This window comes from Podarcis vaucheri (assembly GCF_965113315.1).
Source record: "Podarcis vaucheri genome assembly, chromosome: 7".
Taxonomy (NCBI): domain Eukaryota; kingdom Metazoa; phylum Chordata; class Lepidosauria; order Squamata; family Lacertidae; genus Podarcis; species Podarcis vaucheri.
Window position 1 is genome coordinate 49,528,724 of NC_138765.1, and position 27,877 is coordinate 49,556,600.

The 27,877-nt window shown below is 44.1% G+C and overlaps 1 protein-coding gene across 1 annotated transcript; it reads left to right on the forward strand.

Moving 5' to 3' along the window:
• The first annotated feature begins 6,292 nt into the window (after positions 1-6,292).
• On the forward strand, positions 6,293-22,626 carry CMTM3 (CKLF like MARVEL transmembrane domain containing 3). Its single transcript, XM_082232386.1, has 6 exons — positions 6,293-6,655; positions 15,513-15,668; positions 18,087-18,182; positions 19,436-19,556; positions 19,942-20,619; positions 20,765-22,626. The coding sequence occupies exons 1-5, from the start codon at positions 6,533-6,535 to the stop codon at positions 19,968-19,970; spliced, it is 525 nt and encodes a 174-aa protein (XP_082088512.1). The 5' UTR covers positions 6,293-6,532; the 3' UTR covers positions 19,971-20,619; positions 20,765-22,626.
• The last annotated feature ends 5,251 nt before the right edge of the window (positions 22,627-27,877 follow it).

Consider the following 27,877-nt stretch of genomic DNA (forward strand, 5'->3'; position numbering starts at 1 on the left):
AACCATAGTTAAAACTCATCATAGTTCCTTCCTACTTTGGACAGAATGACAATCTGCTGTTAGCTTAAAGGGAAGTAAGGTAAATATAAAGACAAATGGACTTATGATGTCATGGTTTCATGAATAACTGGAGCCTGCTTCTTCAGATGCATGATACCTGCCATCATGCATTCAGTGGCGTCTATAAAAACTTACATCATTAATAGTAGTAGTATTCGGACCCTGCCCATCTGACTGGATTGCCCCAGCCACTCTGGGCAGCTTCCAGCATACAGTGGTACCTCGGGTTACATATGCTTCAGGTTACATATGCTTCAGGTTACAGACTCCGCTAACCCAGAAATATTACCTAGGGTTAAGAACTTTGCTTCAGGATGAGAACAGAAATTGTGCTCTGGCGGCACAGCAGCAGCAGGAGGCCCCATTAGCTAAAGTGGTGCTTCAGGTTAAGAACAGTTTTAGGTTAAGAACAGACCTCCAGAACGAATTATGTTCTTAACCCGAGGTACCACTGTATATAAATACATTGTAAAACATTAAGCCTTAAAAAGCTTCCCTATATACAGGGCTGCCTTCATATGTCTCTTGTCGAGTTGCAGCTCGGCATCCAAAGAAAAATCAGTCTCACACCATGATAGGTTCCGAAATATGGCTGCTCCTAGGGCTAATGCAGCACAGCTTTTATTGTGTGAAATCAGAAAGATACAAAATACAAGCAAGCAATTTGTTCTCAGCCAGCAGATAAGGACCTTCGCACTAGACCGTGTGAGCATCAGGCCATGCTACGTTAGCCAATCATATAGGACAGCATGAGCTGTTCACGCGCTGTTCATGCTCCAAGGATGCTTCTAGCTATGAAATCACCCTGCAACAATAAGAACTTTGCTCATGCTCTCATGTACAAGCAATCATTTTCCCACATGTCCCCTTTTCTTGTTTATATTATTAGAGGAAAAGAGGGACCATTAGTCCAAATCGTACACTTCATTGCCTAAGCGTCTACACTTTGCAACGTAAATTCCTCTTGTAACCCCTGTGGTGGGCCGTGGTCGGTACCACCATGCAGTGCATTGGGAAATCAAAGAGGGTATGCATTGAATGCAACAACACACCATAATGAAGCCAGCAATACATGCAATTACAATCAATAATATATTTCTTAACCATAATCCATTAGGCAACTGTCAGGGCTGCTACCCAGTCCCAGCTCACATAGGACCACGCTACCAGCGTTCACGTTATACAGGTTCCATTTCCAAACTGCAATGTGCAGCCCTACGTCTTCTATGTCAGGCCGGCGAAGATCCGTCTGAGTTTCCGCCTCTAGCACACCAGCTTAATACCCTAGCCTTGCTCCATCTCCTGCGCCTCTCCTTAACGTCTCTGGGTCCTTCTGCCTGGGGTTTCCCCCTGCTCTCCCCCCTTGCTCTGACCGCTGGCGCTCCCTTCTGGGAATCCCCGGACTCACTGGACAGGCTCGGGGATCTCGGGTCGTCATCCCCACTCATCCCTCCTTCGTATTCCTCCCCCTCGCTCTCTGTTTCCTCCCTTCTCTGCGTCTCTGCTCCTGAACCCCTGACAGCAACCAAGAAAATAAGCAATCCCATGGATCAAAACCTTCAGGTGGATTCAAAGGATTATGGGCTATCATTTGTTCCATATAATCAATAGTAGCAGAGATATTGGTCGATTGATCAGTTATATACATGCAGCAATGAGAATGAATTAAGGCACAAATTCCACCTTTAGAAGCAAGAATCACATCTAAAGCATAATGATGTTGAAGAACTACATTTCTTATTTCTGACATTTCTTTGTTAATCATTTTTAAAGCCAAGATAGTGGAATTGAACAAATTTTCTGTCCAATTTGCCAATTTATGCAGATCACGGTAGTTCATGGCTGCACCTAAAGAAGGCAGAAGGGACCTAGAGATGGCTGTACCTGTATATTGAGAAATAGGTGATTGTACTTCCCTTCTGTTACGCAAACGGACCGCTGGGAGCTTATCTATTTTATACACCAAGGGTACTACTATACCTAACGTGCAGGTACCGGAAAAGGCAGAGGGGATTTCTTTGTAGGCACGTGTGCCACAAAATAACCATAAATCAGATTGAAGCAAACATGTAGTTCTGGCTGCTCTTTCTCATCCAGTCGAACCAAACATAAAAGTCTCTACACGCAGCTTGTTGTTCATAGGTCATGTAAGTTGTGACATTATTAACTAAAACCTTTGGTCTGCCACTCATGGTTGTAACATTAAGAAAACAAGAAGATCCATTAATGTATTCATATGTCCAATTACAATATGGATAATGACCTAAAAATTTTTTGCTATTATGATTAAAATGAAAACAATAAGGAGCTAAATCTACAAGCGATAGAAATACAGGAGGTAAACTTATGCGATTGTCCTTCATATTATTGCTAATCTTATATGAAGCATTTATAGGAATACCATGTAATAAAATGCCAGATCTTTTTGATTGAGGAGGGATATGCATACACATCCAACAATCAGAAAGGTTAAGCATAGAAGCAAAATGATTAATGTCTCTAACGTAAGTATTGTTAGTCCAAATCTGATGATAAAGTTCAGGCCTCCTGGCCTTCTGCAAAAGAGCAGCACGACGAAAGCGGCGTTTCACAAAGTTCACGGAGAGGCTCCACCCGTGTGAAGTGGAATTGTGGGGCCACTCAGGACGATGCCATATTGGTTGCTCGGGGGGGCAATAAGGGTGAGAATGGTGAATTATTCCAATAGCTGTTTCCGAGCAACCTGCGTGATATTTCGTGGCTCGATTATTGGCATGTAAAAACCACAATCCAGGAGAAGTCACACAACCATTTCTGCAGATACAGGAGCCCATTTGCTGTAAATAGGTCTGATGTATTGCTCCTTGTACTGCTGAGTCAAAAGTCCAAGCCCAATGAAGCGTGATGACACAGATGGGATGGTTGCTATTAGGAGGCAAAACTGTAATGATGTTTGGTGGTTGAAGTGGCTTCCCAAGAAAAAGGGGGGCCAATGCAGTAGGGGTGAAGATGGCCTTTCAGCGTGCCAGGAAACACTGGAACAGCTGTGGAAGAGCCTCTTCCATTGCAGAGGTGATTGTGATCTTGTCCGCTGGATCCTTATGTCCTTTAAGGGCAGAAAATAGTGGAGACAAAGTAGAGGTGGGCAGGTCCAAATAACTCTTTATCCAATTCAGCTGTCCAAGAATTTGTTGTAAATCCACCAGTTTAAGATGATCAGGAAACTGTAGTTGAGGCGTAACTGGAATGGCTGCAGATGCTGTCAGCTTGTGTCTCAGGTACGTAATAGGTAAAGTCCGCTGGATTTTTTCCTTAGCCATTGTCAATCCAACAGGTTTTATCCTTAGCAGGATTTCGGGACACGGCGGAGGTCAAGGCCGTGGCTAGCAGGCCCACTGACTGGCAGGCTTTAAGCATATCAGCAATGGCTATATTTGATGTTGCCATTAGAAGGCGCAGCTCTTGCGTACAGTGCTCATTTGTATTATCAAACACAAGCTGGCGTACAATCGGTTCTTGTGCTGCCAGGTCCTGAACTTGCCGCTTGAAGGTATTATACAAGCGATCAACAAATTGTCCATAGAGCTTTGCAGGGCCCTGTCTGACGCTCCCCCACCAACCATTGCGCTCATTCTTGTCATCAGGGACAGAGGCCAAAGCCTCCTGAGCAGCAGCCGTAGTGGCCTCCCAATATTGAGGATCGAGAGTTAGCTGTTGGGCAACAGTAAGAAAATTGCCTCCTCCCGTTAACCCATCGAGGACATCAGCTTGGGTTAACATGACGGGGGGTGGGGGTGGTGCGGCACCAGCAGCGGCAGCAGCCAAAGCAGCCTGATGATTAGCCAATGCAACATTATTAAGATTAGTCCGAATCCCATCAGCACGACGTTGGCAGGCCCAGTGCCAAGCTTGTATAAACAAAATCATTTGATGAGGCTGCATTACAGTGCGGGCCAACAGCTTAACATCCTCTGGTATCAAATTTTGTTGAAAAATAGTGCCAAACAAGCCCAGGGTGTAAGGAGATTGCAAGCCATTGTCCTTGACAGAGGAATACAGTTCCTTTATGAATCTCAAATCAAACTGTTCGTGCCGGGCTGGGCCTCCCCCTGGCACGGCAGGAGCAATCACAGGGAAGAGATTAGGAGTTGTACAATCAAAACCCAACAATGGGGCAGCGGCGTGGAGAGATTCTTGGAGAGGAGTAGTAGAAGCGGTGCCAGATGCCTTGGGCGGAGGAGGTGGAAGAGCGGGGGGTGCTGCAGAATTTGAAGAATGCAGGGGAGTGACAGGAGGAGCCGAAGGGAAAATGTCCGGCGGTTTAGGAGGTAGGTTTGAGGCAGGCAAAGCGGGAGCCGGGAGGGCGGGCGAAGAAGCTGTTGCAGCAGCCAGAAGAATGTTTGAAGGAGTTAAGCACGACATAGCTTTGTAGACGTTACACCAGGCATGCAAAACCTTGACATCAATCTGAGGATGATTTTGAAAGAAGTGTCCAATTTTTTTCCAATCGTCTAACTCCCAATTTCCGTCCTGGGGGAACCAGGGACAGTGAGTGTCCAGGGCTTTTATAAGGGACTTAAGGTCAGCTTTCCGAACAGCAAAGTTGTTACTGGCCAAAAGAAATTTAAGGTCTTTAAAAAAAATTTTTCTGTGGTGCAGAGAGAGACTTTCCCATGATTGCAAGAGTTGCAAAAAGAGCAGGGAGCACTTACCGGAGGGATCCTTAGGAGGATGAGGGAGGCGCCTTTTGCCCTGTCCGGGCGGAGATAAGTGCTGATAAGTCCATAACGTAGTCCAGAATCACATTCACACGGGAGCTCTCACCAGGGATCCACTACGTGGATGAACGACGTGTCTGCAGCCCTTGCCAGGCGAGGTGAGGCTGAACGTTGTAAAACAGCATGAAGTCCGAAAGAAATCACACGGGAGCACTCACCAGGGATCCACTACGTGGATGAACGACGTGTTGGTGAGTGCTGAATAATGAAAAACAACGTGAAGTCCGAAGGCAGTCACACGGGGCACCAATTGTCGAGTTGCAGCTCGGCATCCAAAGAAAAATCAGTCTCACACCATGATAGGTTCCGAAATATGGCTGCTCCTAGGGCTAATGCAGCACAGCTTTTATTGTGTGAAATCAGAAAGATACAAAATACAAGCAAGCAATTTGTTCTCAGCCAGCAGATAAGGACCTTCGCACTAGACCATGCGAGCATCAGGCCATGCTACGTTAGCCAATCATATAGGACAGCACGAGCTGTTCACGCGCTGTTCATGCTCCAAGGATGCTTCTAGCTATGAAATCACCCTGCAACAATAAGAACTTTGCTCATGCTCTCATGTACAAGCAATCATTTTCCCACAGTCTCTGCCCTCCCTGCCCCCGAGTAACAATACTTCTGTCTTGTTGGAATTCAACCTCAAACCGTTAGACGCCATCCATCCTCCAACCGTCTCCAACAGGACATTCACCGCCTTCACTGGATCTGCTTTAAATAAGAGGTAGAGGTAAGTCTCATCCGCATACCCAGCCCAAACTAAGTCTCCATGCCATTGTTATTTTTGCTGCCAACAGGGTGTGACTGGTGAGAAAGGGCAGCTTGTGAACATTCAGAGTCATCTATATCACATCCTCACCATATGGTAAAACACACTCTTAAAAACCACTTCAAGAGTCACTGCTAATCCTGGGAAGCGTCATTTGTGTGGGGTGCTGGGAACCAGGAGTGTCACCTTAGCCCCCTGACCATGGGTCCCAGGGCTGTGGGTGCCATGCAGTGTGCATGGCCCTGGCACCAAAATTTGTGGGTGCCCGGCCCCTTCATGGGGAATTTTGTGGGTGCTTGGGCACCCTGGGAGTTGGCAGCTATGCTGCGAACTGAAGCTCTGCAAAGCCTGTACCCTTGTAATCACAGTTCCAAGGATTCTTTGCGGGAATTCAAGACTGTTAAAGTGGTACACGCGTGTTTTAAATGTACTGTGTGGAGGTGACCGTGGCTGCTGGCCGCTGGGTGCTCTAGGAAACAGGGACCAGGTGGATCTTCCATCTCTGATGCGGCAAGGCACTTCGAATCCTTCAAAGCAAAACTGCAGCGGGGCGCCAGCTCCCCGAGGGTCACGTCCTGGGGTTTGCAACAGCCGCGCATGGACTCGCCTGAGGAAGTACTCCCTGTTTCCAGCAGCTGCACGAGTCGGGGGCGGGGGTCGCCTAACGTGGCGCCCGCCCGGCTCTTCGTCGGAAGGGGCGGGGCGCACGAGATTGCCGTGCGGCAGCGGCTGCTCGGCAGCGTCCCCAGCTGTAGATTTGGCAACCGCTGAGGAAACTTTTTTTTTCTTCGGCTCGGCGTTTTCTGCCCCCCATTTCCGCAGAATCAGGATTTCCGTTTCCCTCCCTTTGAAAACGAGGGGGAAAAAAACTCTCACAAACTCGGCGGGGCGCGCTGGTCTCCGCTCTTGGCTAGGCGACGCCTCGCTCGGATCCGCGCAGCCGAGCATGGAGCGAGCCGAAGCGGAGGATCCCGAGTCCGGCGGCGCGGTTCCGCCGGGGGCTCGCCTGCTCCTATCCTTCAAGGAGTTTCTGAGCTCCCGCAAAGGGAGGCTCCTGCTGGCCGAGGCGGTAAGATGGGGCGCGGAGGGGGGGGCGGGGCGAATGCATTGCAAACTCGAGTCAAGGGCTGCGCGTGGGGAAGGGAGGCGGAGAGGACGAGGAAGTGGGGCGGCGGCGGAGAAACTGCAGGCTCTGCTCGCAATCTCTCCTGGCAAAAGGCTTCCACGCCGCGGGAAGTTTGCCAGGAGCAAAGGAGGGAAACGAGGTCGGGTTCCTTTGCCCTGAACGTGACCCTCTCCCGCAGCAATCTTTCCTGTGCCCGTGGACTCAGAATCGAGCTCTGTCCAGTAGGCGCTTACTCGCAGGTAAACCGTGCGCGCTGGATCGCAGCCTGAGGCCCTTGGGAAAGCAGGACTGGCTCCAGCAGGCGTCCTGTAGGATTCGCCTAGAAACGAGGATTCCCCCCCCCCCGCCTCGCAGGGACCCCGATGGTGGCCACCACGCCCACCCCGGAGGGGAGAGGGAGAGACAAGAGAAGGCACAGGCCCGGGCGACAAAAACAAAGAAAGAGGCTTCCGGCACCCTGGAAGCTAAGTAGTTTATTACGGCGCAAACGGTTTTCTGGGCTAGAGTCCACTTTGGAAGCACGAAGTTGCGGATATGAATAGCACTCGTGGCGTTGGGGTTGTAGAATAGTGACGTATGAGGGAAAGGAACTGTATAAAGTCAAACAGATAGTGAGGACGGGGGTTATTAACGGTGGCCTTTTCCAGGCTGGCTGTATATGTTGCAACCGAAATCAGTTTGCATCCTGTCATATTCAAGTTGAGCAATTAAAGTGGATTTGGCGCTCTTGGGCAACGAATGTGCTTAGCACCCCCACACACCCCACAGTCTTTTTAAGTTAAGGGGGAAATGCAGTGGAAACCGTGGGATAACATTTGGTTGACGTGAGGTCCTGGCAAACAAATCAGAATGAATGCTCAATGCATTGGATGTGCCTATAACAGTCCTAAGGGCATGGACTGAGGCAGCCGCTTTGAGCAGTGGATTCCACACAGGTGTGGTGTCCCACCGCCCTGGAGAAGTGAGCAGAGGCAGCAGCTTCTGCTGAGATGTCGCCACAAAGTACTGTGGCACAACCCTGGTAAGCAAGGCTTCAGTGGGGGTGGCAACAGGAGGGGCAGCGAAACAACAGGATGAGCCACCCCTGACATCCCGGCAAAGTTTGTGCAAACGGATGAAGATTAATACTCAACAACCAGGCCTGGAAGAAAGCAGTGATGGTACACAATGTAGGCGATAACACAAATCCTATTGTGGGTGAGTTAATTAACTCACTGTAGCGTGATAAGGTATGACTATCTCATTTAAAACTACAAATGATAGCATTCAATCCCTTGATAAATTCAAATCCAGCCGTTTCATGTTGTAGTCTTCCATTGAAGTTCCTTTGTTTGAGAATAGCAGCATTAAGGTTATACGACCTGGTTTAAAATAGCTTCCTTTGCTCAAGTCTCCCCTCATCTTGCCCTTAGAGCTTTTTCAGGGCTGCGGATTAGCTGGATATTCATACCTGATGATGCAACTTTTGAGAGGGATGATAATAATAATAATTTATTATTTATACCCCGCCCATCTGGCTGGGTTTCCCCAGCCACTCTGGGCAGCTTCCAACAAAAGATTAAAAATACATTAAAACATCAGTCATTAAAAACTTCCCTAAACAGGGCTGCCTTCAGATGTCTTCTAAACGTCAGGTAGTTGTTTAATTCTTTGACATCTGATGGGAGGGCGTTCCACAGGGAGGAACTTTTCACACAAAAATTGAAAGGGGCAGAGTTTTGGATGCTCTGTTGATTGTTCTAGTGCTGAGATGTCTTCTAGGGAGTCTCCTAAAAGCATCTCCCATCTGTGTGTGTGTGTTGGGGTGGGTGGGTGGGTGGGTCGGAATATATGACATAACTTTTACAAAATGATGTGTCTTGTACAAAAAGTGAATACTAGATAGAGAAAATTCCATCGGTGCCTCTCCCAAAATCTGGTGTTAAGTGAGTCATCCAGTGAAACTAAATTGGCAGGAGATTCAGGGCGGACAAAGGAAAGGACTTCTGCACAGATCACATAATGAAATTATGGGATTCACTGCCACAAAATGTGGTGGGGATCAGCAATGCAGATAGCATCAGAAAGGGGATTCAGTAAATGACCTGTTTAGTCACACTGGCTACCTGGTACCTCCTTGGTTCTCATAGGACTTGGTGGCACTTTTGGAGGAGAGGGCTATTACCTTTGTGTCCAGCTGGTGGGCTTCCCAGAGGCAGCTGGTTGGCTGCTGTCAGGTTGTTGGACTAAGCGAGCTGTGGCTCTCAAGTTAAGGTTACCAGACGTCCCCGTTTCCTGGGGACAGTCCCCGGATTTACAAATCAGTCCCCATACAAAATCCATTAAAGTTGAAAAGTGTCCCCAGATTCATTGAAAAAAATCTGGTAACCTTGTCGTAAGTTCTGATGCTTTTTCCAACCCCATGGTAGTGGTGAGGAGGCTCAGGGACCTCCAGGCCTTTGTATGGCCCTCAGAGCTCGCCCAGGCCACACCCCTCAGCATCCCTGCATCATGCTGTAAGTGTTCGTTGCCTGGGTGGAGTATATCCTTGACCTCTGCTACTGCCTCATATCTGGGTGGAAGATAGAGAGAGAGATGTGTAGAAACTGCCCTACTATAAAAAGGTGAAGTATACATTTATTGCTGCACCTACTTTTGATTCTGGCTTTGCCTTCTACTGGCATGTGTGCGCCCCCCCCCCCAATGTTGCCCAGAAGGGAATGCAGCCCTCGATCTGAAATAAGGTCCCCACCCCTGTTATAAAGTTTCAGCATCCAAATTCCAGAGTCGGCTGCGTGGTGGTAGGGGGGAGATGATTGAGCCAATCTGATTCAGTTCTGGTGTGAAGCCTGCAGACAAATAGAGCCTTTGTTTGTACCCTTTTCTCTTACCACTTGCAGGGTCACTCCATGAGCTAGGTGTATGTAAGAAGGCAGGCAGGTGGCTGTGATTAGTAATGCTGTGATTACTAAGACCCAGCATGGGTTTCTCAAAAATAAATCACTCCAGACCAATCTGATTTCTTTTTCTTTCTTTTTTCTTTTTTGATGGAATTACAAATTTGGTGGATCAGGTAAATGCTGTGGACATAGTGTATCTTGATTTCAGTAAGGCTTTTGACAAAGTTCCCCATGATATTCTCACGAGGAAGCTGGTAAAATGTGGGTTGAACAAGGTAACTGTTGGGTGGATTTGTAGCTGGTTGACTGACCGAACCCAAAGAGTACTAATTAATGGTTCCTTGTCATCCTGGAAGGGACGCGGTTGGCGCTGTGGGTTAAACCACAGAGCCTAGGACTTGCCGATCAGAAGGTGGCAGTTCGAATCCCCGCAACGGAGTGAGCTCCCTTTGCTCGGTCCCTGCTCCTGCCAACCTAGCAGTTCGAAAACACCTCAAAGTGCAAGTAGATAAATAGGTACCGCTGTGGCGGGAAGGTAAACGGTGTTTCCATGCACTGCTCTGGTTTGCCAGAAGCAGCTTAGTCATGCTGGCCACATGACCCGGAAGCTGTACGCCGGCTCCCTCAGGCAATAAAGTGAAATGAGCGCCGCAACCCCAGAGTTGGCCACAACTGGACCTAATGGTCAGGGGTCCCTTTACCTTTACCTTTTGTCATCCTGGAAAAAATCGACAAGTGGGGGTCACAGGGTTCTGTCCTGGACCCATTGTTGTTCAATGTCCTTATAAATGACCTGGGTGAAGGAATTGAGGGGATGCTCATCAAATTTGCAGATGACAGCAAACTGGGAGGGGTAGCTAATGCCACAGAAGACAGAATCAGAATTCAATATGACCTTAACAGATTGGAGAACTGGGTGCAAGCTAACAAAATGAATTTCAGTAGGGACAAACAGCGGCGTAGCGTGAGTTGTCAGCACCCGGGGCAAGGCAAGTAATTTGCGCCCCCTAACTCGGGGCAAGGCAAGTAATTTGCGCCCCCCCTAACCTGCCGATCTGAGGTGAGTTGCCGCTGACGCTGCCGCCCAAACCACGCCGCTTGCCCGGAGGAGGAGGGGGGCAGAGAGGCGAGGAAAATACAACATGGCCCGGCAGCAGCAGCAGCAGCGGAGGCGGGGCTGTGAGGAGGGGCTGCCTGGCGCGTCCTCCGCGGCCCTGATGCACGGGGCTGAGAGCCGCTGCCTGCCGGACGCCTTCAGCCTGGGCGCGCGCACAGCTCGCCGGTTCCACGAGACATGGGGCTCTGCTACAGCCTGCGCCGGAGGCTCTTTGGCGACTCCGGAGGCAGCGAGCGCGCCCCCCCAGATGTTGCGCCCGGTGCGGCTGGCACCCCTGGCACCCCCCACGCTACGCCATTGGGGAAAAATGTAAGGTTAGGCAGTTAGGCAGGAAGAAACAGATGCACAAATACAGGATGGGGGACACCTGGCTTACTAGCAGTACATGTGAAAAGGATCTAGGGGTCTTGGTGGGCCACAAGCTTAACATGAGTCAACAGTGTGATGCAGCAGCAAAAAAAGCTAATGCTATTCTAGGCTGCATCAACAGAAGTATAGTGTCCAGATCAAGGGAAGTACCGTAATAGTACTACTCTATTCTGCCTTAGTCAGACCACACTTGGAATACTGTGTCCAATTCTGGGCCCCACAATTCAAGAAGGATATTGGCATGCTGGGATGTGTGCAGAGGAGGGCAACCAAGATGATCAAGGGTTTGGAAACTAAGCCTTATGCAGGCACTTGAAGGAGCTGGGTATGTTTAGCCTGGAGAAGAGGAGATATGATTGTTGTTGTTGTTGTTTAGTCGTTTAGTCGTGTCCGACTCTTCGTGACCCCATGGACCAGAGCACGCCAGGCACTTCTGTCCTCCACTGCCTCCCGCAGTTTGATCAAACTCATGCTAGTAGCTTCAAGAACACCATCCAACCATCTCATTCTCGGTCGTCCCCTTCTCCTTGTGCCCTCCATCTTTCCCAACATCAGGGTCTTTTCCAGGGAGTCTTCTCTTCTCATGAGGTGGCCAAAGTATTGCAGCCTCAGCTTCACAATCTGTCCTTCCAGTGAGCGCTCAGGGCTGATTTCCTTCAGAATGGAAAGGTTTGATCTTCTTGCAGTCCATGGGACTCTCAAGAGTCTCCTCCAGCACCATAATTCAAAAGCATCAATTCTTCGGCGATCAGCCTTCTTTATGGTCCAGCTCTCACTTCCATACATCACTACTGGGAAAACCATGGCTTTTACTATACGGACCTTTGTTGGCAAGGTGATGTCTCTGCTTTTTAAGATGTTGTCTAGGTTTGCCATCGCCTTTCTCCCAAGGAGCAGGCGTCTTTTAATTTCGTGACTGCTGTCACCATCTGCACTGATCATGGAGCCCAAGAAAGTAAAATCTCTCACTGCCTCCATTTCTTCCCCTTCTATTTGCCAGGAGGTGATGGGACCAGTGGCCATGATCTTCGTTTTTTTGATGTTGAGCTTCAGACCATATTTTGCGCTCTCCTCTTTCACCCTCATTAAAAGGTTCTTTAATTCCTCTTCACTTCTAAGGGCTGTCACATGGAGGAGGGAACGTGTCTGTTTTCTTCTGCTCTGGAGGGTAGGACTCGAACCAATGGCTTCAAGTTGCAAAAAAGGAATTTCCGACTCAACATTTGGAAAAACTTTCTGACAGTAAGAGCTGTTCAGCAGTGGAACAGACTCCCACTAGAGGTGGTGGACTCTCCTTTCTTAGAGGTTTTTAAACAGAGGTTGGATGGCCATCTGTCATGGATGCTTTAGCTGAGATTTCTGCATTGCAGGGGGTTAGACCTTGGGATCCATTCCAACTCTAGGATTCTGTTATTCTCTTGATGTAGTTATTTCCCATTTTTTGTTTTCCCCTTCTTTGTCCTCCTCCTTTCTGCCCTCCCTTCTAATACAGACGTCACAAACAGTTGTTGACAATGACTAGCAATTTCTTGCGCAAGATTTGCTTTTTCTTCATTTGCTGTATTTTTCTCTAATAATTATTGTCTCTGCCAACGTGGCTCACATCAAAAAGAAAGAGGGAGGGGGAGACAGGCCCAGCCATTCAGTTTACAAACGAGAAAGACAAGGTACGCAAGGAAAAAGGGAGTGGAGGGAAGAGGTAGAGGCAGGGGGTCAGTTCAAGGCCAGAATGTTTGATGCATCATTGGAGAGAGCAGTACAAGGCACTGTGAAGCATTAATTATGTCCGGTTCCTTTTATAAGTTGCATGAATAACTGCGTAGATCCTCACCTACCTGCACCATCCCATGTGGCAACACGGAGGGGTTACTAGATGTGAATTTACCTGTGGATTGTGTTGCTTAGTGATCATGGTATCACAATGGGATATTATCTTTTGCGTTTGTGCATTACCTCTTGAATCGCACTGCAGCTTTGTTTGGTTTGAATTTAAAAAAGAACAAACCTTTAATACATGGGGAAGCAAAGGAAGGTCAGAACACAGGGGTGAGCTACAAGAGGGTCTTTATATCCAGTTTGGGCCACGCTGATCATCCCTTGCTGCTGTTCCTGCTTGAACAGCAATTGGTAGCTCGTTTCTTTGGCTGATGGACAGAGCAAGAGTGTGCTTCCCCTTGGCTTCTGCAGCCCAGAACAGCAGGCAGATGGAGCCGGAAGTTCTTTCAGGCAGAGACGGAGGAAATGATCTCCTTGCAGCTGTTCCTTCTTTGACCAATGGATGATGCCTGGCTGGCCTCCCCCATGCCATGATGTGATTCCTGGGAGGCAGGCTTCCAGTGGCCCTAAAAGAATCTACCTCAGAGTGTGCTTCCTATCTGCTCTCAAGTCCCAGAGCAATAAAAAAATCCCTACTACCTGAGTTGCCCACCTTGCCATCACCATGCCATTTGGAACTCCAGAAAGGAAGGTCTGTGTGCATATATGAGAGTGTGTGTAACACAAGGAATATAGCTTCAAATATAGGCCAGGTTTAAAGAAGCAGCGATATAAACACCCCCTCCCCCCAGCATCCTGTGTTCATCACAATCAGCACTGCATCCATTCTGCAACCGTTTGGCTTCTGCCATCCCCTAATGCTGAAAGTAATGTAATTAATTACATAATCAGTTTTAGTGGAATGGAAATGTCAAAAACGTTGAAGAAACAAGTGTCATTTACATTTTTTAAAAAAAGATAGCTAATACCACTCGCATTTGCTTATGTGGTTTTTGTTCCGATAAGACAAATCACTTCCAGATTCTAAATAAAGCATGTTGTGTTACTGTTTCTGAAAACAGTGTGACTCTTGTTTCCTCAGAGTAAGCATTTGCTGCTTTGCATTGCTTGCTTGGAGTGGTTTAACAAATCTTTAAAAAGGAAGAAGTGCTGTCTGCTTCCTCTACAGAGATTCCTTGGAACAACTGAATAAAATTAAGATGGACTCGTTTGCTTCCTGCTGTCTCTCCTGCAGTGTTTACTCTGAAAAAAGTTCCCCTGTGTTCAGTGGGCCTTGCTCCCTAGTAAGTGAGTTTAGGATTGCAGCCTTAATCTTGCTTTGCCATAAAAATGACATTGTTTGGAGGTTTGTGCTCCTGATGATGCTTTAGTTTGCCATATGTGGACTTCTGTATTTTAGAATTGGAATCTACTGATCAATCTCTGGCTGATTTCCAGGTAGACCAGGCAAGAGTTTCAGATTCCCGGGTTTCTTTTAGCAATACTAACTTCCCAGCTCTACATTAGGCTGATGAAACTAAAGCAGTTTGGAAAGGGGGAAGCAAGGAATGGATGTTTGCATGAAAGGGCTGAACTCCATTCTGAGACTCAAAACCAGTTCTTTTGCTGAGTATCAGAGGTGCCAAGTTTGTTAATACAACATGTCTTTTGAATCTTTGGCTCTGATTGGTGGATATTGGAGTTCTAATAAAGAAGGCAGGTCTTGCAAGCCTGAAATGGGCCCAGCCCTGTTCTAAAATACAACTTAGAAGTGCAAGAGAAGCCCCAAATAGTGCATTAGTGGTGGATTTCTACTGGACTGTCTGCACATTATTCCACTTTGTTGGTTGTTCTCCAATATGACTGTGTTATTCCCATTTGGAAGGGTACTCTTGCACTGTAGCACAACGAAAGCAGGACATGAAAAAACCAAACAGAGCATTTGTGGTATGAAAAGTGACAGGATTTCAACAGGAAAATATGGAACATGCAGTGCCGGATTTACATATAAACTAAATAAGCTATACCTTAGGGTTCCACTCTCTTGGGGGCCCCAAAAATATTTAAAAGAAAACAGCAACCGTGTTTTGGATTTGACATCCCGCTTTATCACTACCCGAAGGAGTCTCAAAGCGGCTAACATTCTCCTTTCCCTTCCTCCCCCACAACAAACACTTTGTGAGGTGAGTGGGGCTGAGAAACTTCAGAGAAGTGTGACTAGTCCAAGGTCACCCAGCAGCTGCATGTGGAGGAGCGGAGACATGAACCTGGTTCACCAGATTACAAGTCTACCGCTCTTAACCACTACACCACCCTGCTCTCTTTTCTGTTGTGTAGGTTCCTATTTGTATGTGCAAATGGCTTTAGAAACCTATTAAGTCCATAAATTACCATATAGCATATATTAAACGTTAAAAACAGTGACAATTTGTTGGTGACAAATGGCAGCTGGACATATAAAGAGCCCCTTTACCTTCAGTAGCTTAGGGCCTCATCAAACCTAAATCTGGCCCTGTGGATATGTCCCTATCTGCAGGCACAAATGGTATTGATTGTGTATAACTGCCCCAATAATATAATGAGCATGATTTGCAATGAATGCTGAATAACAAGGGACGCCTGGAGGAACCCACATGCCCTGAGCTCCAGATGACCAATAATGTTCTCCTTTGTGTTGCAGGTGCTGTCGTTCATCATCTTCATCTGTTATATTGCCTCCTCTGCTGGGTCTTTCCTGATTGTACCACTATTAACTCTTCTGGCGGCCCTGTGTTTTTTCTTTGCCTATTCTTTAAAGCTTAATGAGAGGTTCAAAGCAGTCTATTGGCTTTTGGCGGTAAGCGTGAGGACACATGTGATCAATCTGAGTCGAGTCAATGAACTGGTGGTTGGGGGGCGGCGGGTTGCCAGTCACTGTCTAGTAGGGAATCTGTGGTCCTCCGGGTATTGCTCTCTGGAACTGAGGGCAATTGGGAGACTAACAGCTTCAGGAGAGTCATAGGTGACCATCCCTGCATAGCCTTGGAGTGAATATCCAAGGCTGGCAAGGAAGATGTGAAGGAGGGGCACATTTGAAGTGAAAGAATGATGGGTAGCTGGGAATTTTGGGAGAGCCTGTAGTGTTGATGGGCATAACCTCCTTGTATGACTGCTTTAGCACCCGGTAACACAGGCAAAAACCTGTCCATGTTGTCTCCCAGGATGACTTGTAGTTCCAGGCTGAAAGATTAATCTTGTGCATAGCAGTCACTGTGTACCATATGAGGTCTCTGAGGTGCACTTAAGCTGTTCAGCTGCAACATCATTTGTCAGTTTTGTTTCTGTGTTTGGATGAAATCTAAATTTCGTTATTGCTGTCATCGTCGGTTATCGTAACTACAAGTGGAACGTGCAAAATGTTGCTGTGTGGAATGCTCCTTGTTCACTGTTCCAACCAGCTGCCCTCCATTCCATTCACCCTGTGACCACTGACCATGCTCAGTCCTCACCGAGTGGTTTGGGGGGTGGGCTGGTTGCCGCCCACTTAGGGGGTTTTCCATTAATATTGCTTTTTTTTTCTTTTTAAAAAGTTTAGGGGTACTCTCATTTTCCTACTCATATTGAAATACTGTCCCTCAATGAGGCCAAACTTAGATTCACAAAATGTTTAGGGGTATGCGTTCCCCTGGGTCCCCCCAGAAAAAATACGTATCTGCAAACCTTGGGATTCCCCCCAACACAATGGAATTTCCCTGTTGTCTTGCAGAGGTTTCTTTTTGATGGCAAATCTGTTGTCACTTACCATCAGAGCTTATTTTTAGATGGAGTGAGTATTCATAGAACATAGTGACTGTGCAACTGAACCTCTGCAAATAACTCACTAGCTAGCCTTAGACAAGCCACTCTTACCTGACCTTAGTTATCAGAGATCTTTGGGGAAGTCTCTCCTAGTGGTCCCCTTGGCTCAAACACATGGCTTCAACCACCAGGAGCCATGCATTCAGTATGGTGGGCCCCAATTCTTTGGAACCCCCTCTCAGCCAAGTTTAGGCATCCCAACCCCGTCCTTGCTTAACTTCAGGTGTTTGACAAAGACTTTCCTATTTTAGCAGGCATTTAAAGGTATTTTTGTTTCTAGGGTGAATTTTAATTGTTCTCATTCTTTGTATGGGTTTAAAAGATTTTATATATACTTAGAAATTCTAAATATATAAATACCTTAAATAAATACTAAATAAATTAAAATTGTCTTCCTCCTGACTTAGCCTATCAATAGTTACTAGCTGCTCCTGAAACTGACCACTAGGTGCTGCTCTGGCTCCAAACAAATTCCCTATTTAGCAGTGCCATGTTTGAAAAATGCAAAGCTGCACTCCAGCTTAGTTTCTCAATGACAGCATATTATTTCCCATCAGCCTCTTGATGTTTCTTCCTGAGAAGCTGCTGTGAGAGATATAAGCAGCAGAGCTAGGCATTTGCTGTAGAAACCCAATGAGGACTTGGCCCTAAACATTGCCCCATTTTATAAAAGACATAATAGGATGCTCTCCAAACAATTGTAAAAGGGAGAATTAACAATAAAACATTCTCCTGAAAAAAATTACACAAATGTTTTGCGGGGAAACTTCTCTACTAAATTTCAGTGGATTTCAAGGCAATGAAGCAAAGCCATATGTGTTGTGTCAAAAGAAGGCGCTCAAGTATGCTTCTGTGAATCAGCTTTTGTTTCAAAAAGCACCAAGCAGCTTTTCTTTTCCTTTTAAACCAATGAATTGTCTCAAACTAAAAGCACCCAGTGGCACAAATCAAGAATAGACATTGTCACCTGCACAGTAGTAACAATGGCATAGAAAGATGATACTGTAGGTCTGCTTTTGTGGAAATTCTGCAACTGCACTGCGGGGGTGAGGTCTGAGTAACGTTAGATCTATGAACAGCAACTGTGGACAGTTCTCAGCATGGTGCATAATAGCAACCTCTTTCTGATCTCCAATGGATTTCAGATTCTTGAAGGATACTTGAGGAGCATGTGCATCTGGCTGAGACATCCAGCGCAAAACCTAAATAAACCTCATATGCAGTTGGGTGCAGAAGCTTTATTGCATCCTGTTAATAACTTGGTAGAGCTGCCAGTGTTGAGCTAAAAGTGATTTGGGGCTGTCAGTTAACTATCTGGTTTTCAGCAATTAAGGGGATATGTGTTGTGCATAACCTTGCCACCCATCCAGCTTAAAACTTCATCCCTAACTTGATTTAAAAACTCTTTGTCTTGCAGGACTTTTTATGTGGCATCATTGCTGCTATTATATATTTTGCCATCTCGATTGCCGCAGTCTCAAAATATTCTGACACAGCATCCAAGGCAGCAGGAGTAAGTTGATGTTTCAGGCTGGTTCATACCTGGGAGTTAATGATAAGGGGATAAATTCTACCTACCTACCTGGTACTGATAGGTGTTTTGCATCCATTCTATGCAACTAAGATTAAACACCCAAAAACGAAGGAAGATTTATTGAATGGTATTGAGATACTCATACAAAGGAACAGCTATGGCCATCGTAATATAGAAATAAGAGCTGTGGTTTTTAATCTATTAAAAACCTCTGATCGCCTCACTAATCTTCCTGCCATCTCCCCCACATTAACCCCCTAGAACTTTCCCTTCCTACTAAGCTTAATGTTCACCTTTCCAACCCCATTTCTAGAGCCACTTTTCTCCTCTATTCTGCAGCCTCACCCATTTTCACCTTCACTCCCTTATCTATGCTTCCCTTGCCCCTCCTTTACACAAGCCTCCTACATCCAAACAAGCTCCATGATAACCTCCTACATCTTCATCCTGTCACACAATGCAGCTACTAAGCACCCTTTTCACCCTCCGCCCAATTAATGAAGCTCCGTGGCCACGGCTATTGTGCAGCCGGCCTTCACAGTTGCTCCCCTACAACAACCTGACTTCATGCAAATACAGAATTGCGGTGCAACACAACAAATCTTCCAGTGGGGCTGTGTGATTATATTATTATGCTTTATTATGTCAAGAGGTGTTTTGCAATACACCCACACCCATATGTGTGTGCGCGCACGCATGCTTCAGAACTACAGTTTTTACAAGAGCTGAATTCAACTAATGTTTATTTATGATATGACTGGATATGTTTTCCTTACACACTCCCACCCTAAGAAAAAGACCACTTTGCAGAATTTCTTCTAAATATATTTTATTTCATTTTTGCAAAAAAAAAAAAAACACCACCACAAACCCATACCCTGGAATGTCCCTCCAATTTCTTTGCCTGTGATTAGTGTGGAGGGTTTTGAAAGGTCACTTCCACACAGTTCTAGTCTTCACTCAGATGTAAACCATGTTTTAATTGTTATTATTTATTTAAGTTTGATAACAGTCATGCTCACAGTAGATTCACTGAAATCAGTATGACTTTGATATGACCCTTTAAGTACCTCTTCATGAGGACCAGAAACGCTTGAAATTCCCTAAAATAGGGACACATACAGCAGCTGATTCCAGCAGGGAAATGTTTTCAATAAGCTGTTCCTGCACAATTTTCCCCCTTTCATTTGTGCTTTCAAAAACTGTGCTTTTCAAGACCTTTTGCTCTTCAGGTGCTTGGATTCATCGCCACAGTTGTCTATTGCGTTTACGTCTACCTAACCTTTAATGACCTGATGACATATCTCAAGCAAGGAGATTCTTCAGATGCCCCTGAGCCACGTAAATCAGAAGGTAGGTACAAACCAGCTTTGCATTGCCATCAGCCACAGATCCAAGCTCATTTGTGGGCTATATTTGCAATAGATGTAGATCTGCAATAGATGGGAGCAAGCCTTCTCTCCAGTATTGCCATCCTCTGTTTAGAAGCTAAATAAATAAAATAAAAAAAAAACAACCCTCAGCTTCTGTATTTAGAATAAATGATCTGGCTGTGTTGTGCATCACACATTTCAAATTCCAATTTTTTGAAAAGTTATAGGAATGATGGGGTATTACAAAAGATACCAAGGCATGGAAGCATGGTTTGTTGCAAATGCAATGCATTTATATTGTGCACATATAAAATAAGTCCCACCCCAACCCTGACATTTTTATTGACAACCTCTCTCTCTTTCAGATGATGACTCGGATTCAGATTCCGACTGAAGCAACAGTGCCTGGAGAAGATTGCAGAGCCAAAAGGGGAGGACAATGGGCACACTCTTCTTTTAGCAACTGTAACCTTTCTATGAACTTTTTATTTCCATTGTACAGATCATCCCCCAAAGCCACTGCTGAGGATATGCTAGTCTCATGAAAGACTTCCTCAGAAAAACTGCTGCTGTTTGAGCCTGGATATGTTTTTCTCTGTCTTTTCTCATTCAGCACTACAATGTACTGTTCAGTAAATTTTCTTAACCCTTTTTTTAAAAACAGACTATAATCAGGGTTGCGTACATTGATGATTGCATCAGACAAGCATGAAACCTGTTCAGTACTGGACACAAAACTCTAAGCCAGTCTGAACTTCAGCACTCTTTTAAAAAATCAATTCCTTAGATTGAGATTTTAAGCTAGAGAGAAAAAGGAAATATGAGAAGTGGATTTTGTGTTTGTGTGTGTGTGCTGGATACCTCTTTATTACTTAATAGATGCAGAAAAAGGCTATGAAGAAGACATATTCCAACATAATTGATGCTTTACATTACAAGCAGATGTATGGAAGCATCCCTTTGTTTTTTGTTTAGGAAAAGCAGCATTAGAAGAATGACTAAGAGAAATAGGGATACTTAGTTTTGTCCTACCCACAATTTCTGTACAGTGGTACCTCGGGTTAAGTACTTAATTTGTTCCGGAGGTCCGTTCTTAACCTGAAACTGTTCTTAACCTGAAGCACTATTTCTGGGTTAGCGGAGTCTGTAACCTGAAGCGTATGTAACCTGAAGCGTATGTAACCCGAGGTACCACTGTACACCATATGCCTTGTCTATACATAGAGCTGCAAGGTTCCAAAGAATTGACTTGTGTTTTAGTTTTTTAGCAAGGGTTGAGGAAAACAGCTGGAGAAGGGAACTTATCATACTACATATGATAAGCGGGTGAGAAAGTGGATAAATGTCCCAACTTTCACCACATTATAGTCCCCCTTCCAAAGCTTTTTGTCTTTTGAAGACCAGCTTCAAAGCTCTTGCACAATTAGTATGCAAGATGTAACTACTTATTTGATTCATGGCAGTAGGCTTCAGGGGTGCCCTATTCTGCTGAGTTGGGTGGCATGTGCTTGGGTTTCCCATAAAGCCTTTGTTTGGATCATTTTTTAAAAGTCAGGCTGTAGGTCAGTGGTAGAACACATGTTCACTCTCTATTAAATGGATTACAGCGGATTTTAAAAGACTCCTGCCTCAGTACCAAACTATCTAATTGAAGGTTTTTAAAAACACAAGTAACAGCAAAGCAGCCCACCCCGTCGATTTTGCTTAATGTTATCAGAGCATGCTCATTGTGGGAATCTAACATTTTCCTCCTATGTTGTACTCCTGCTGCATCTGGGTAGACTTTGCAGGATTAGATAAGACCCATGGCAACTTCATGTACCTTCATGATATATCTGGCTTAACAAATAAGATAGACAAGGATAAGTAATGGTGATTTATTTTCAAGCAACAAATTGTTTTGGAGAAAGCAGGCAAGGATGCTCAGTATCTGTTATTTTTCCACTGTATGGGACTTTAAGCAATAACAGCAAATGAGATCTTGGCAGTGACAATCTAAAGGTGCATCAACTTTGTCCTTGAGATGATGCACAAGAAAAGTTTGAATTTCTAGGGGGGGGGGCAATTACTATGCTTTTATGAAAAGAGGATAATCTTAACAAAACTGAACTGATATGAACAGGCCTACACTGTTTGAACCAAAGAAACAGTAGGGAAACATGCTTAATTAGGATGCAGTTTTCCTCTAAATCAAGTATCCCCAACCTGCAGCCCTCCAGATGATCCCTAGCTAACAGGACCAGTGATCAGGGATGATGGGAATTGTAGTCCAAAACATCTGGAGGGCCGAAGGTTAGGGATGCCTGCTCTAAATCAACTGTTATTCAGTTTACAGAAGTGCATTTGGGGAGGTGGAAAAGAGAATTGGAATTTGCTTTTAATGCAGTAGCTTGAATAATTTACCCAAAAAAACCTACAAGCAATAGCGATTCTGAAGAACGGTAATACAAGCTGGAACAGCACTTGTGGGGCAAAATCAACTGGGTACATCCAAGTGAGAAAAAGAAGTCACAAATACCTGCATTGTTTTTAAAGTGAGCTGCATCAGTAGCCCATCCTTAAACTGTGAGATATGACTATACATTGCAAGCCTGTATTTCTTTTTCCACTTTTTTGGCAACTAAAAGGTTAATCTGTTTTGTATTTCCTTCAACAATGTATTTCTACACAGTATTTACCACATATGATAAGCCACAATATATTGATAGAGTAGTTTTGTAGATACATTAAGACCGGGGGGGGGGGGAGGGATCCTTATTTCAGTGACTTTTGCTAGCAATGCACTAGAGGTACTTTTTTCAGGCTTGAAAGTGACAAAAATACTGCCCTCTTGAAGGCTGGCTCCTTCACAGGGTAACTAAGTGTCCTGTCTTAGTCTAGCGCATGGGCTTGGGAGTCTTGAAATGGGCATTTTATATTTCTGTCTCTTTTTACAGACACTTGAATGTGATATTTTTTTTTATGTGTCTTCACTTGACTTTTTAACACTGCATGTCAAAGCTGGGACAGAATTTATGAACCATGCTGGAATAAACTTCATTGATATTAAATGTGTAGCCTGCCTTCTGATGTCTTTAAATCTTCTAGCAAGCTCTCACAGGGTATTCACAGGGCACAGAAATACATTGGCATCTTGGGACATTAGCATCTGGAAGTGAGCAGGACAGACCCTTGGTTTTTTAAATGCCCCTTTTCCAAAGCAGATATTTCAGGAGCCGGCTATAATTCTTTCTCTACCCCCCCCCCGCCCCCATTGAAGGCTCTTCGGGAGGCATTTAACCCATTATATTTATGTAAATAAAGCCACATGACTGTGTGCAAAAGGTTTATTATATTACATTTATTGAGTTTATATCCTGCCCCCTCCACCACAAGGAAATTTGAAAGCTCAGCATGCACACAAAGTATCCATGGGGTCATGAATAGCCACCGGAGGTGGGGTGTTCTGTGTTCATCTCCCAACCTCTGTCACCATTGCAACTTTGTCTGTGACACTGTTGCAGATTTGAAGAACTGCACTTTTGCTCCTCGTGGGTTTTGTACAGTCCCTTGGACTTCATTGATACCTATGCAAAAAATGAATCAATGGCCATTGCTTTTAGTCAATTTTGCCTGAATGGTAAAAGTTCTCAGCATCATTAAACTATTCAACAACTCACTTGAAGGTGGATTAAAGTGATATGTCATTTGAGGAGTAAGAAAAATGATGGCACAAGTTGCTCCTATCCATTTATTAAACAAATCCTTTACGATGATTTCATACAAGATTAGGATTCAGAAAACCTATGGTTTTCCCTACATACAAAAATACAGATTTTTAAAAAACACTATGAAAACAGACATGTACCATGAGATTATTTTTTGTAGAGCTCAGTATCTTGGTGTATCAAAAAGAACAGAGGAAATATTAGCATTGATCAAAACAAGACAGCCACATTAAACTGTAAATTACCAATAAAAAGTCATGCCAATATACAAAGCAAAACTTACAGAAGTACACCGCTTAAGAATAAATTTTAAAACGGACAAGATCAAGCAGCGCTTTAGTGATTGCATTCAGTATCACAAGAAAAGTAAAAAATCATTACTACAATCCATCTTGAAATTTATAAAATGTATACTAATATTGCAAATTAAAAGGAAGTGCATGGCATACAGCTATCACTTGTCTCCATAATGATTTCAGGACCAGTTGAACTAAATTTTGGAAAGGTTTCACAGCACACACAGGATTCTCCACATATGGAACCAAAGGGGGTCTTGTGCACAGGAAAGCTTCCTGCGTACCCAAGTTAAATATTTTTTGCTGCTAAACCAGGAAGGCAGAAGTCATCATCTGAATGCAGAGCAAAGTAATATAATTATGGTGCAAATCTCTTTTGTTAGTGTAAAGGTGCTGTGATTTGCAGTGAAAGCATCTAAGGAAACTGACTGATCTACATGTCAGAATAAAACATTGAAGGCCTAGGTAGGATGAAAGCCGCTTCCTTCTGAAGTCTACAGCAAAGCCTGTAGTGACTGCAACAAGATGGCAACTGGAGCAACTTTCTAACCTCTGTTCTTAAGCACATTTACTGTAAGTTAAGTCCCAAGCATTTCAATTATTACTGTTTGTTCAGAGTGTGCTTGGTATTGTACTCTAGGCACATGACTAACCACAGTTATTTGGAAGTAAGAACATTTAAATCCTTGGGACTTGCTTCCAAGAGTGTTTAGTGTGCTGTATACCAAGCAATGGGTTCTCTTAACTCTCTTCTGTACTTAGCTGGAATGTCTGAGTTATTTCACAGTACCCAATAAATCAAGAGAATTAAGGGCAGCTGCATGCTACCAAAAAGAAAACTGGATCCATTCTACCTAATTCAGGAATTGACCGATTCAAAAAGTTAACTCTTGAGTTAACCAAAAGATTCTTCTGCAACCATTTGAGAAGCCCACAATTTGCATTAAATTAAACATTTATAAGCAAAAAGTTAATAGCAACTTTCTGGTTTTAATACAAAGAGTATTTCACATACTAGATAACTTAATATTTGAAAGCAAACTAAAATTTTGAGTTCCAATACACAGGCTTCTATGGTCACAAATCTCATCCTGAACAAGAAATATCACAAAATGCAACAATGTTTTTGGTCACCAGAGTTTTGGTTTGTGAAACAGGTCTGCTGGAACACAGCATCAGTCAATGGGAGGGGAACTGAGACACAGATTGCCACTACTTGGGGTTTGAATTTCCATGTCTAGCTCAAGTTTACTGGATTTCAGACAGTCCCTTAAAAAGCAAGATGTGTGGAAATGCAACCTTACTACATGTTTGAAACTGCTTTAGGAGGAGGAAAAATGACCAGTTCACCCACTAGTGCTACTTTCAATGTACTGCCTTGGGTTGGCACATAAACTGGGTATCACTCCTTTACTGCCAATTTCAAACTGGTTCCACCACTAACCAATTTTACTTTCTACGTAGATTAATTGGGGTCTTAAAAACGCCTATACTTCCTTTAAAAAAACCTTTATTTTGGACATGACAGCACAATTGGAGCATACCTTTCAAGTCCAACTAGAAAGCAGAGTACTTAAGTGCATATTCCAAAAAGAAGCCTTGTTATTTCACTAAGGCTGGTATTTAACAGAAGCTTAAAGAAACTACAATTTATGAGCCATTCATGGTTACAAAAATAGTGTTTGTGTGTAGGATCTTAATTTGACTGAGCACGCACACACACACGCACACAAAGGCACCCTAGGTGAGACTGTGTCTTGTTCATCAACAGATATGAAAAGGCATAACAAGTGGCAACGTCTCTAATCCAAACTGGGATGATACTATGAATAATAAATATACAGTTTACCTTTTCAATATTGGTATATCAGTTACTTAAACTTCAATATATACAAATAGGTTCCATCCGCAATAATGCAGATGTGAAATTTGTCCACAGAAGACAACTTAAGTGCATCAATTATTCCAGGGTGTCTAGGTGAATGGGAGCTATCCAAGAGTCACTAAATCTGATAACAAATATATGCATTCTCCCCCTGCAAACTTTCACCAAAAGGTGCACTAACGGCAGTGCTGGAGTGCCCTAGGTGTTCATAACATGCAACAAGGGAAATACCAATACACATTCAAGTCTGAAACACTGGACAAATGAAGACAGTATTGAAAGGCAACATTGAAAACTAAGATGTTACAGTGTCTACTGGCCCTGGAAGTGTCAGGCTCCATCTAGTTTTACTGAAATGTTTAGACAGAGAAGTCCTCAGACGGCAATAGAAAGTGTCTGTGGCACACAAAAGTGATTAGCCTCCCATAATAGACAATTCAAGCTATAAACATGTGTACTCAAAAATGTCTCACTGAGTTAAATGGAGCTTACGCCCATGTCCGTAGGTATATGATTGCAGCCTAAGCCACATTAAACATGGCTTGTTGGCAGAGCTCATGACTCCTGTCTTACCAAAAGGCCCACTTCAAGAATTGGGCCTTTGCAATTACATCTTTGCAAGTGAAAGACATTTTAAAAAGTTACAATCTAAGTCTTTTGCTTCAGAACAGCCTTGCACTCTTGAACTTGAACAGGACAACTCCAGAATAAAAGATCGGTGGAATGTATAGAAAAAAAGGAATCAGATATTTCCTTCAAACCATCTATTTCTATGCCTCTCAAGACATTTGAATTAAACTGCAACAGAGGTGAACTGTATTTTGCAAAATCATCTGCAGCTGTTTTTTAAAAAGTAGATCCCACCCTTTTGCTTTTCACCTAGAGGATATTAGCACAGCTGTAGGGACCAGCCCTAACTATAGAAGTTAAAACTCCAAAAATATCTACATGTTGCATTGGGTACTTACGTCTTCATAATTAACTACAAAACAAAGGCTGACAGCAAGCTTTAAAACAGACTGACTAACCTTCCATGAAAATCATAGGGAAGAAATTAACTCAATATTGAAATCACAAAGTCCTATAATATAAATATAAGAATCAAGGCTACTGTACAAGCTATGCATTAAAAAAACCTGCTTTTGCCAAGTTTAAAATGATGCATACTTAAAATGTGTAAAAGCAGGGGCGAGAGGAGAGAAACAACTGATGTGGTCTAAAAGGTGTGCGAAAGAGTTATTCAGATACTATCAACTACTAAAAGGAATTCAGCCACCCTTCCAGGACAGATTAAGACAGGCACTATCCCAGATGAGTGATTAACATATACATAAACCGGGTTCCAAATAATATCACACTTTATAAAGTGGATTGTTTTGTTTTGGACACAGGTTCAGTCATGCTTTTGAAACAACATAATAGGGAGTGAACCATTCCTACTAGGGCAAATGAATCATTTTCACCAAGAATCCATATTGGAAGGAACACAAAATCTGATTCTCTATAGAATCTACAGAGAGCTAATCAAGGGATACATGGTTAATCTCTTACATCAGTGGACACTTCCAGCACCGTACAGATCACAACATTTAGCTGGACAGGTGAGCACATATGCATAATGGAGTGAAAAATACAATAAATTGCTGTACTAGAATATACATACATATGACAGTCACTCAGACACTGTCACTTGCTGCATTTTATTACTTAAAATCTTAAATTGTGGTGATACTGAATTTAGTCATACTCATAGTATACCCACTGAAATCAATGTACTTAAATCCATTTATTTCAATGGGTCTGCTATCAATATGACTTTGCTGGATAGCATACATAGGCTATGAAAAGGACACTAGATCTCTAAGGCAATATCAAGTATCCCTGTTCTCTACCACAACTTTAAATCCTGTAAACATTCAATCAAGAGTCATCTTTGTATAGATCATACTCACACTCCCAAACAGAACTGCGACTCACAAGGCATTAAGAAACTTCCTTTCAACTTAAGCTAAACTTGGCTGAAAATGAAATAAGCAAACAAATCTCATAGCGCACAAGGCTTGTGCAGCTGAATCAGTTTGCCCTTAAGCAAGCACTTTCAGAATAATGTAACAAGTTGAATAATGTTTGCAAACTTGAAAGAAAATGTCCAGTTTTTATCTGCAAGTTCTTCAGATATCATTGTCATCTCGTTTTCCTATCTCTCTATATAATATTTGTACTGGTCTGACATCACACGGTGATGGGAGTCCAAGTTGCTAAGGTGTGCAAGAGGCACATGGGCTGAGCAGTGACTTGGATATCAGCCCTTGCAGAATTTCATCTCAGAGTCTGAATGGATCACCTTAGGAAGAGGATGGTGGGTTGGGAAGATGCTGCTATGACCTGCCAAGGGGAGGCGCTCTTCTCTGGC